General features: G+C 34.9%; 4 protein-coding genes across 4 annotated transcripts; 3 read left to right on the plus strand and 1 right to left on the minus strand.

Annotated features, from left to right (window-relative positions):
* Positions 1-9: 9 nt before the first annotated feature.
* Positions 10-3,783, plus strand: ECM16 (ATP-dependent RNA helicase ECM16; the record flags this gene model as incomplete). The annotated part of the gene is made up of 1 exon (XM_019181486.1): positions 10-3,783. One exon carries the CDS (start codon positions 10-12, stop codon positions 3,781-3,783), a length of 3,774 nt encoding a protein of 1,257 aa, XP_019040715.1.
* A 252-nt stretch (positions 3,784-4,035) lies between these two features.
* Positions 4,036-5,533, plus strand: RSC58 (Rsc58p; the record flags this gene model as incomplete). Its single annotated transcript, XM_019184670.1, has 3 exons — positions 4,036-4,051; positions 4,120-4,183; positions 4,237-5,533. The coding sequence occupies 3 exons, from the start codon at positions 4,036-4,038 to the stop codon at positions 5,531-5,533; spliced, it is 1,377 nt and encodes a 458-aa protein (XP_019040716.1).
* Positions 5,534-5,642: 109 nt separating this feature from the next.
* On the minus strand, positions 5,643-7,109 carry SMF3 (putative divalent metal ion transporter SMF3; the record flags this gene model as incomplete). Its single annotated transcript, XM_019181414.1, has 1 exon — positions 5,643-7,109. One exon carries the CDS (start codon positions 7,107-7,109, stop codon positions 5,643-5,645), a length of 1,467 nt encoding a protein of 488 aa, XP_019040717.1.
* Positions 7,110-7,633: 524 nt separating this feature from the next.
* POM152 (Pom152p) lies at positions 7,634-12,013 on the plus strand (the record flags this gene model as incomplete). The annotated part of the gene is made up of 3 exons (XM_019186705.1): positions 7,634-7,712; positions 7,901-11,579; positions 11,681-12,013. The coding sequence occupies 3 exons, from the start codon at positions 7,634-7,636 to the stop codon at positions 11,694-11,696; spliced, it is 3,774 nt and encodes a 1,257-aa protein (XP_019040718.1). The 3' UTR covers positions 11,697-12,013.

The following is a 12,013-nucleotide window of genomic DNA, read 5'->3' on the forward strand; positions in this document are numbered from 1 at the left end:
GGATAGAGCATGGGTCAATACAGAAAGAGATTCAATGAGAAGGCCCGTCAGGGGATGCTGATGAAGCAGGAGAAGCTTCGTCGTGTCAGACAAAAGCAGTTTACTCGTCATTTGGATGATGGGACCCAAGCTAAAGAGGAACCAAAGGAAGAGGAAACAAATAACCCAAATGCTGAAATCTTACAACCAATGACCAAAGCTGAAAGGGAAGATAGGAAGAGAAAATTGGAAGAACAAATAAGGCCCAAAGCTGAGTCCAAAGTTTCAAGAAATAAGAAGAAGAGATTAGATAAATATATTGAACATCAACTGAAAAGAGAAGAGAAACAAGTTTTGATACAGAAGCTTCAAGAATCCAAGTTTGATACATCTTTATTGAAGAGTTCAAAGCTACTAGGGACTGGTAAACAAACTAAAAAGGAAGAATTTGCTGAAGCTTTGGAATTAGAAAGACAAGGAAGAGGTGATGAAAGAACAAAGGAAATTTTATATGAAGAAAGAGAAGTCCGTGATTGGGATGAAGATTTCAAAGATGAAAATCCTATCAAATCACTAGATCAGCTAGAAGAAGAGGATGATAATGATAGTGCCTCTGGGTCCGATGATGGTGAGAAATTTGGTGATTCAACAGAAACAAAATCTTCATTCATTGATTTCAGACCTAGTAAATTTGGTGGTTCAGGTTCAGGCTTTTCATTTCAAAATCTTCCAAAAGTTACAAAAACAAAGAAGAAGAGCTATAACTGGAGATCAAAGCTTGCTGCTGAAGAGAGAAGAAAAAACAAGATTGAGGATGAGAATGATTTCGAGTCTTCTGAGGAGGAAGATGACCAAGAAGATGAAGATGATAGCCAAGAAGAACAGGAAATCGATGATGAAGAGAATGAAAATGAAGAAGAAGATGAAGAAGAAGGTGAAGATGAGGAAGGTGAAAGCTCAGGTGAAGAAGATGACGATGAAGATGATGATGAAAGTGAAGAAGAGGAAGAAGAGGAACATCGTAAAAAGTTTTCACACAGTTTAAAAGCTGAAGCATTCAAAGAATGGGCAGATGAACAAATCAGAAAACTTGAAGGTCGTGAAGCACCATCAGCTCCAACTCTACCAGACGTCCACTATGAAAGGGTTGATCGTCCAGAAGATTTAGAAGATGATTTGCCAAAAGAATATATCCCAATTGATGAAAATAGCAAACGTCAAGCCTTTTACGTTAATGTCAACAGATCAGATGAAATCCAACAATCCAGAATGCAACTACCAGTTTTCGGAGAAGAACATAGAATTATGGAAGCTATTCACCATAATGATGTTGTTATTGTTTGTGGTGAAACAGGGTCCGGTAAAACTACACAAGTTCCACAATTCCTGTACGAAGCCGGTTATGGTTCTCCAGAGAGTCCAGATACTCCAGGTATGATTGCCATCACCCAACCAAGAAGAGTTGCTGCTATTTCTATGGCTGAGCGTGTTTCTAATGAATTGGGAGATCATGGTGATAAAGTTGGTTACCAAATTCGTTTTGACTCTACAGCTAAGCAAGATACGAGAATGAAATTCATGACTGATGGTGTTTTGTTGCGTGAAATGATGACAGATTTCATTTTGAACAGATATTCAGCAATCACTATTGATGAAGCTCATGAGCGTAGTATCAATACTGATATTTTGATTGGTATGTTAAGTCGTGTTGTTAAACTTCGTGCTCAATTGAATGCCCAAGATCCAGTGAAGTTTAAAAAATTAAAATTGATTATCATGTCTGCTACTTTAAGAGTTACTGATTTCAGTGAAAATTCAGTTTTGTTTGATGTCCCACCACCTATTTTGAAAGTTGAAGCTCGTCAATATCCGGTCTCTGTTCACTTCAACAGACGTACCAAACATGATTATTTGGATGAAGTGTTCAGAAAAACTTGTAAAATCCATCAAAAGCTTCCTCCAGGTGGTATTTTAATCTTCCTGACTGGTCAAAATGAAATCACAAATGTTGTCAAGAGATTAAGAAAAGAATTCCCATTGAAGGATAAGAAAAAGAATCTTGTTCATGAAGAGGAAGTTGCAGATGTTCGTATAAACTCTAAACATGCTGATATTGAAGCTGAAGAAGTTGATTTCAGTGTTAAAGTCAATGCCGATGAAGCATTTGATGATGGTGCTGATGAAGATGAAGATGATGATGAAGAAGAAGGTTTTGAAGAAACTTTGGAAGAAGGGCAAACAGATCAAGATCCATTATATGTCCTACCATTATACTCTCTATTGCCAACAAATGAACAAATGAAGGTTTTCAAAGAACCACCAGCGGGGAGCCGTCTATGTATTGTTGCCACAAACATTGCAGAAACTTCTTTAACAATTCCAGGTATAAGGTATGTTGTTGATGCCGGTAGATCTAAAGATCGTTGTTATGATGACAAGACTGGTGTGCAAAGTTTTGAGATTGATTGGGTCAGTAAAGCTAGTGCTGACCAAAGAGCTGGTAGAGCTGGTCGTACAGGTCCTGGTCATTGCTATAGACTGTATTCTTCTGCTGTTTATGAAAGAGATTTCCCACAGTTCTCTAGACCTGAAATATTACGTACACCAATTGAAACTGTTGTCTTGTCAATGAAAAGCATGGGTATTGATAATGTCGTGAACTTCCCATTTCCGACACCACCTGAAAGAGTTGCATTAGGTAAAGCTGAGAAATTGTTGCAATATTTAGGTGCCTTGAGCAAAGAGAACAAGATTACTGATGTTGGTAGAACTATGAGTTATTTCCCTATCAGTCCAAGATTTGCTAAAATGCTTCTTGTTGGAAATCAATTAAATTGTTTACCTTATATTGTTGCTATTGTTTCTGCTTTATCTGTTGGTGACCCATTCATTAATGAGAATGAGTTAGGAATAGTGGAGGAACAAAATAAGAATGAAGATGAAGAAGAGGAATTATCACCAATTGAACTAGAGGCGAAACGTAAATTACGTTCGAAATTCCATTCATCAAGACAAATATTCTGCCAGCTTGATAAATTCAGTGATGCATTGAAACTACTGAGTGCCGTTTGTGCTTTAGATCATGTTCCATTAGCTAAAAGAGATGAATTCTTGAGAAACCATTTCTTGAGACCAAAGCTTATGGAGGAAATTTCAAAGTTGAGAAAACAAGTTATGTATCTTGTTAAAACTTATACAACAAAGGAGAACATTGCAACTTCTGTTAAAGAATCTGAAATGAAACTTGGTCGTCCAGATAAACGTCAAGTTCAAGCTATTAAGCAAATGATTTCTGCTGGTTTTGTTGACCAGGTTGCCATTAGAGCTGATTTGATTGAATCAGATGTTAAAATCACCAACAGAACAAATATCATCAATATACCATACATCACGTTATTCCCTACAAAAGGTTCAGAAGAAGATGATAGTCCATATGTTTATATTCATCCAACTTCCATCCTGTGCAATATTGGTGATGTTCCACCTTCCTATTTGATTTATCAATCAGTTAATAAAGGTGCTAATAACAACCCTGAATCCAAAACGCCTCCAAAGACAAGACTAAGAGCATTAACGGATATATCAGACAGTGCATTGACTAGTGTTGCTAAGAATAGTGGGTTGATAACGTATTCGAAACCTCTAGGTCACCCATATGCTCCAAAGAACATCACATCCACAAAGAGAGAGTGCTGGGTTGTTTCAAGAATCGGTGCAGCTATTGGTGCTGGTGGTGTTGGATTGGACCTGAAGACTATCAAGGTTATCCAGAACAAAGTGGCTGGACAATGGGTTAATGAGTAAATAGAGTGAAATTAGAGATTTGTATGAGTTTTCAAATGTATGTAGTCGAAATGCAAATTTACTCCCTATTTGGGAAGTCAACACCCTACAAAATCCTCGAAAAAAAAATTGTCGTGTAACGAGAAAAATAAACATCAAGATCGAGTTTTTGGTTTTGAAGAGACAGAGATCGTGAAAAACACAAGAGAGTGAGACCAAGAGATCCAGAACTGTTGCAATCACCGTGCTCATCAGGAAATAGAGTGTTACAAGATGAGTGTGACTAAAAGTAGGTTGAAATGATTGTCTTTCAAAATTAGACCAAGGGGCGTTTTTACTGACCTGTTTACTTTTTAGCTGAACAAAATAATGTCAAGAATATAGAAGACTGTTTAAAAGAGATCTTTTTAGTATTGAAAGCGTAAGTTACGCGTTATATTTGTTTCTTGGATTCAATACTAACCAATTGGACAGTGCTGATAAGACCATCAAAGTTCTTGAAACACAGATTCCAATTGAATTCGAAGAAAGTATACCTACCCAAATCAGTGAATCTTATCATGCATTAGTTGAAGATTTAGGTAAATTTGAGTCAAATACTGTGCTGGATAGAATTGAAAAGTCATATTACAAATCAATATATTCATTATACCATGATGTCAGGTTATCAGCCTATATTTCCTTACTCAATGAAGAAATTGGAAGCCCACATTATGTTGACATTGATAGATTTTATAAATTTGCAACTGAATTCATATTAAGAGAAAGTTATAGACTCCATATACAGATTTCTGAACTAGAGGAAGCTGACAAAAAGGCATTGCGTGAAACTCCACCTTCTGATTTTGAAGAGACATTGTCTCAAGACTTTGTCAAGATTTCAACAACATATTCTTTAGGTAATTCAGAAGCCTTCTTCATCATCACACAAAACAATGTTCCATTATTTTCATCATTGAATCAACGTTCCTCATTAGATGAAAGAGAAATTTTGCCACCTGAAGCATTCTCCACCACAACTGTTGTTCCTCAAGCTGGATCAATACCAGCTACAAATTTAGGATTCTTATCACCACAGGTTGGTCGTATTCCACAACCAACTTTACCACCAACTGAAATATTGAGTAGGTTTTTGCATCCAAATTGGTACTCTTTGCCAACTGCTAAATGGTTGGAAGGAAGTGATTTACAAAGTTTTGCCCCAGTTATAGATGAGCAAAATACAGTTGTTACTTCACAAGATAAAGGTCGTCTATGGCTTGAACAAATTGGTTATACTAAATTTTTTGAAAAAACCAAAACTGAGGATAAGAATGAGGAAGTAGAAACAAGTAAAGAAGATGTCGATGTTGAAATGAATGACGTTACAAAAGAAGATGGAAAAGATGATGATCAAAGTGAAGAAATTGGAACTATAAGTCTAGATAATTTGTATGAATGGGCACCAGGTAATGATATTGATGATGATGAAATTGAAGCTTTTGAAAAAGGTACTGAATCACAATTTGTAAATGAGATTTTAAGCAAATTACAGGCATTGAAAAAGAAAAGATTGTCAGAAAGTACTGAACTTTCATACCCAACAGAGGAAGAAAAAAAGTTATATCATAAAGCAAATAGAATATTGAGAGAAATAATATTGAGTTCGGGACACGTACCTGATTGGAAACCATCACCATCATTACCTATCCTACAGACAAATTACAGTGGAACATTACCTGTTCCTACTCAAAATATAAATTCCAAAAAGAAGAATAAATCAAGAAGATGAGCTACAGGATCTAGTCTATAATACTGTTTTATTTTCAAACAACAAAATGTACTGTATAATAAATAAGAGGGTTCTCTTTGAATCTAAGCGTTGCTGTATGTAGATTATTTCAAAAATGTACATCTTTTCCTAAGGCCAATGAAACGATCAAAAATATGTTGAAGAATCCAATTGTAGCCCAAGTTAAAACAGACAAATAGGTCAATATTTTACCATTTGTGAAATCCACAGTTTTCTTTCCAGTTGTGGTACCGTCTCTAGATGCTGCAATAGCACCATAATTGCTTGGATTTCCACTAGAGCTCAAGATATGGTGTTCACTGTCTTGTTCATCAATATCAACTTGCATATACTTCTTGACACTGGTAAAGTAAATCAGTGGAGCTGAAACAAATGGTAAGATCAACGACAAACAAACTTGACTTCCATTCAAGATGTCAGCAATTCCCTTTCTACCCATTGTCAAAGTAACAAAAATACATGGGATAATAGCGATCATTCTTGTTATGATTCTTCTTACCCAAGGTTGGAAACTCCACTCCAAGAACCCTTCACTGACAATTTGACCAGCCATTGTGCATACAATACCTGCACTTTGACCACTGAAAAGCATAGCCAAAGCAAATATTAAACCAGCAGCAGGTGAGATGTATCTTGAAAGCATTTCATAAATCGATAATAGGTCAGCGTCATCAGCATCTGGTTGACCATAAAGTGTAGCACCTGCAACAATCAAGATGGCAGAATTGACAAATGTTGCAATAAAGAATAAAGATATAATCAATTCAGCATATGAAAATTTCAAACAATAGTTCAATGCACCAAGAGATGGTCTTTTAGAATCAACTGGCCTTTTCTTATTGTGCTGAATGTCATAATCAGCTAATCTTGAATGAACTAATGATGAACCTAAGTAAAGTGAATGTGGCATGACTGTTGCTCCCAAAATAGCTAAAGATAAGTATAACCCTTTTTCTTCAGTCAATTCTTTTGAAGGTAAAAACCCCCTGAAGAGTGTTAGTTTATTTGGAACACTAATTTTGAATAGTTCCAGCACAAAGCATACAACAGTTAAAAACACAAATATGCTCACAAATATTTCAAATCCACGAACATTTCTCATGGAGTTTGTCTCTGGTCTATAAGCTATTAAAATCACCAACACATCCAAGACAGTCAGCAAGACACCCCATATCAAAGGTATTTTGAACAAGATTTCTAATGCAATTGCAGTACCAACAACTTCAGCAAGATCAGTAGCAATAATAGCCAATTCAGCACAAAAATATAAAGACAGGTTCAACCAGGAAGGCAAATGTTTACGACAATTCTGAGCCAAATCCAAACCAGTGACAGACCCCAATTTCACACAAAGACATTGAAGGAGCACAGCAAATATATTGGAGATGAAGACTGCAAATAATAACTTGTATTCATAATTAGCACCACCAGAAACTGAAGTTGAATAATTACCTGGATCCATATAGGCCACTGATACCATGATACCAGGACCTATAAATTTGATATATTTGAGCAGTATGTCCTTGAAATTAGCTGGTACCAAAGATCTGGACATTTTGTAGGTTTCAATTCAATTGATAATGTTGTTCACGGGGTTTCAAAAACTCTCAAAAGATTGAATTGATAAATTGAGGAAAATAAACAGACACGAAACCAACGTTTTTCTCTCAAATATTTATATACACGAAACTGACAGAGTCTCAAATGATCTGAAAGGTGTTTTCTTTTGGTGTCTGTGGTTGTTTAGTTCTATTCTGTTCAACATTGGTGTCAGATGGTCTTCGAAGCGTATCATGCTGCTCAGAAATGGGCCAAAGATTATGTCAGAATGTACTGAGCGATTAGGTAAGATTCAATGAATTTTTAAATAACGGATTGAATCAACCGAAAAAAGCATTAAAATTAAATTATAATTGTCTTTAATTAGCTTTACTACCATACACAGTCTATTCAACCTTCAAATGGCACCATTATGCCACTAATAAGCAAATTCCTGAAGGACCCTATGAAATATTCCTGAACGGCGCACACTTTCCGCGAAATGTCTTGATCCATCAGAAAAAAAATTGTAAACAAAAAATGAAGGAACCAAAGTTCAAAACAACAACAATTAGTCCAATCATTGAGTCCACGCTGTTGCAGAATCCACCATGGAGAGGTCTAGAAGACAGAGATTGACTGAACTGTATGGGGACCCTGTGAGCGCTTCACCATCGTCGTTTCGTCACAGGCTTGCTAAAGATCATGATCTCGATCATCATCATCATGAAGCTCCAACCATCAAAAAGGAGGAAAAACATCAACATTTCAAAGAAACATTACCTAAAGCACCTACCCTATCAGAAGATACCCTAATACCCCCAACAATTCTAGACATTGGCTCACAAAAAGCATTTGCTGTTGCCTTGTTTACCATCATTCAATCATACAAAGTTTACGATTTGATACTTTTGAAAAGTAACTTACCAGTTCCAACATTTTTGGGATTCCCAAGTCATCATTTCAATTTCATAGCAAAGTATATCATATATGATTCAGCTTTCCTATATTTCTTGCCAGCATTCAGAATTCCATCGTTGACATTCAAAAAGACTACAGTCATTTTACAAATCATTTTATTACTAGTGATAAACCTGTTCTTAGCTAGTGATTTAAGTTTCCCATTAACAGCTATTTTATTTCAAGCCTGGAAGCAACTTAATAGCAGAGATCTCACAATTTTGGGAAGTTCGAGTCGAGCAGAAAACTATGATCCAACAAAGCATTTCAAAGGTTCACATACCATTAAAATCTTACCAGAGAATACTGCTTTCCTCAATCCATTTGGTGACAGTTTTTGTTTACCATCTGGTGTTAGAAATTTCAAAGTTAATGTTCCAATCAGATTCAATTCTACTTCAGAAATTGATTTCATTCAAGTCAAATTTGTGGACTTGGAAACAAATGTTCCAATTTTATTAAACTACACCAAAAAGGACATCAAGAAATTTGAATCAAGCAATATCAATGAACATTATGAAAGAGATTCAATTTCCGGACCCAATATCCATTATTTAAACTTGCCAATCTCTCAAACTGGTCTTTATGAAATAAGTCAAGTTTTAGATTCAAAATATTTAGGCTTAAGAAATTATCGTTCTTCATTAGTTGTTCCAACTTGTCCAACCGCTGAGATTAATAATTTGGATGAATTAAAAAGTGATAGATGTTATGGTGATACAGATGTGGTAAAATTTACGATCACTGGTGTGCCACCATTAAAATTGAAGTACAAGAAATTGATTAATCATGAAGTGCTTGAGTTCAATGATCAAAGTTTACAACCTGAATTTTTCAATAGTCCTTTATTAGGCCATAGCTCTACGAGATCATTATCGAGGGAACATTTATCAAACTTGAAATGGGCAAAATCTATCCCAGTGGAAGTTGAACTTGAAAATCCAATCAAACAACTTGGTGATTATAGTTATAGAATTGAAGAGATTGTGGATGGTTTAGGTAACTTGGTTAATTTCACTGAAACATTAAAAGGAGATGACAAATTATTCCAAAGTTATGAATTATTGCACAGTTTCTATGCACATGATTCACCAAAATTACATTTGAGTGAAAAATTAAACAGAGATGCAGCCACCAAGAAATCTATATTCCTTGATATTGACTCAAATACCATTGATGCTGCGCCATATGAAGCAACAATCAAATTTGTCAGTGAAGATGAAAGTGAGACCAATACATTCACTCATGTTTTCAAACATCCATCAGAAGAACTACCAGTTTCTAAGCCAGGTACTTATTCCTTAGAATCAGTCAAAACCAAATTCTGTCCTGCAATCATCACAGGTCGCTCATCAGTTTCAATTTCATTACCAGTTGTTCCAAAATTACACATCAATTCCAAACCAATAACTGATTCATGTGTTGGTCAAGTTGGTTTAGTTTTTGATTTATCATTTGTTGGTACACCTCCATTCACTTTACAACAAACTGTTCATCGTATTGAAAATGGTGAGAAAAGGCCATTCGGTTCAAGTAAATTAGTTTCACAAGGTACAAGATATAGATTCTCTTATGAACCACATGCAGAAGGTAAATATGAAATTTCATTCAACAATTTAATGGATAGTTTATATGTTGAACCTATTCAATTATCACCAAGTTCTGATTTTACATATGAAACCTCAATGAGAGTTAAACCAAGTGCTGAAATTCACAACTATCAAAAAACTGGCTCATTATGTCTTGGTTCTCAAGGTCATGTTCCAATCCAATTTAAAGGTGAACCACCATTCTCATTAGATTACGATATTATTGAAACTTTAACAAATAAAAGAATCCCATATTCTGTTAAAGACATCAAGAATGATCAATATCAAATTATTACTCCTGATTTTAAAACTGGTGGTGAATATATCGTTTCATTAACTGCAGTGGAGGATAATTCAGGTTGTCTTGTTAATTTGAATGGTGCTGACGCTAAAATTGCAGTTAGAAGGGAAGTTCCTTCAATTGGATTCGGTCCGTTAGATGGTACCACAAAAATTAAGATTAAAGAAGGTGATAGAGCTGAATTACCACTTAGATTATTAGGTGAAGGCTCATTTGATGTCACTTATGATTATCTTGATCCAAAAGGTGAATGTGTATCTGCATTGCATAAATCGTTCAGAAACGCTCATAAGTCAAGCTTGGATGTTAGTAAAGCTGGGTTTTATAAATTGAAATCAGTTAGAGATTCATTATGTTCAGGTACTGTGGATAAAGCTGATACTTATGAGGTTACTTATCAACCAAAACCTTCATTGGCTGTTAATGAACAATCAAAACTTTCCAAAATCGGTACAAACGAATTCGAAAAGGCTAAAGTTTGTCAATTCCATGAAGATTCAATTGATTTATCATTATATGGTGCTCCACCATTTGTTGTTGATTATACTATCGTTAGTCCAACAGGTCAAAGAACTTCAAGATCGATTTCAGTCGCCACAAGATTTGCATCTATAAGATTACCAAATGATAAAGGTGGTGAATATAAATATATCATCAATGGTGTTTATGATGCAGTTTATTCCAAGAATGATTTAACAAAGATACGTTATAGTATTGATGAAATAGTGGTTAAACAATCAATCAGTCCATCACCTAATGGTGAGTTCAAAGATAAGAGAAAATCTTATAGAACTTGTACAACAAACTTGTTGGAAGAGAATTTATTGGAACCAATTAAATTGAATCTACAAGGTAATTCACCATATTCTATTACTTTTGAAATCTATCATGAAAGCAGCTCAAAATCTGATTTCTTAACTTTGAAAAACATCAAAGAACCAATGGATTTGAAAGATTTATACCGTGGATTGAAGTTGGGTAATCATATTGTGACAATTGTGAAAATCATTGATGCTAATGGTTGTATTAAGGAAGATTTTTCAGAGAGTAATTATATTTCAATTTCCATCACAGACACACCAAAGATTAGTCAATTAGACTCAAGTGTTAATTATTGTGTTGGTGATCATATTGGTTATCAATTGATTGGTACACCACCATTCACTGTTGTCTATTCATTTAATGGATTAGATCTAAGATCTGTTGAACAATCATCACAATTTGTTAGATTAGCATCTGAACCTGGTTCAATCTCTATTGCATCATTACAGGATTCATCATCCAATTGTGTTGTTAATTTTACATTACCAGAGAATAAAGATTTAGGAGAAAAATTAACCATTGGTGTTCATCCAATCCCATCAGTTGAAGTTAGTGAAGGTGATATTATTGTTCAAGATATTCATGAAGGTGATCAAGCTGAAATTATTTTTTCATTTGAAGGTACTCCGCCATTTTCATTAACATATGTTAGAACTGAAGAAGTTGAAGTTAAAAGAGGTAAAAGAAGATCACAAGTCGTTGAAACACACACAGTTAACGGAATTTATGCATATGAGTATAGAGTATTGACTAGTTTACAAGGGACATATGAAGCCATAGAAGTTTCTGATGCATATTGTGTTGCAAGAAATGTGTATAAATATAACTTCGAATGATTTATTAAAAGAGTTCAACTATATAAAAAGGAGCTAAACTAGATTGTTATATAGATCTCATTTGAGGCACTAACGTGAGTCAATACTTCCTTTGATGACTGCATTAGGAATAAACAATGGAAGAATACTTTACCGAATGATTCATGATTGTACCATTGGATGCCCAAATGGGATGTAGACAATGGAGTATTTGGTATAGTAATACATCCCCCCCTTACTTTGAATGTAGGGAATCAAAAGACCAAGCATGAAAAGTAAATAATAAAAAAAAATTGTGACATGGTGTAATGAGATAATGATAAAAAAAACAATCTAGCAGCAAAAGGATGAACTAGTGTATAAGTAGTAATGTAAAAAAAAAGAACCAGCTGGGTACTCAAGAAAAATCAATTTCTAAAAGCCAAAACCTTCA

The sequence above is a fragment of the Wickerhamomyces anomalus genome, assembly GCF_001661255.1.
Source record: "Wickerhamomyces anomalus NRRL Y-366-8 unplaced genomic scaffold WICANscaffold_2, whole genome shotgun sequence".
Lineage (NCBI taxonomy): Eukaryota > Fungi > Ascomycota > Saccharomycetes > Phaffomycetales > Wickerhamomycetaceae > Hansenula > Hansenula anomala.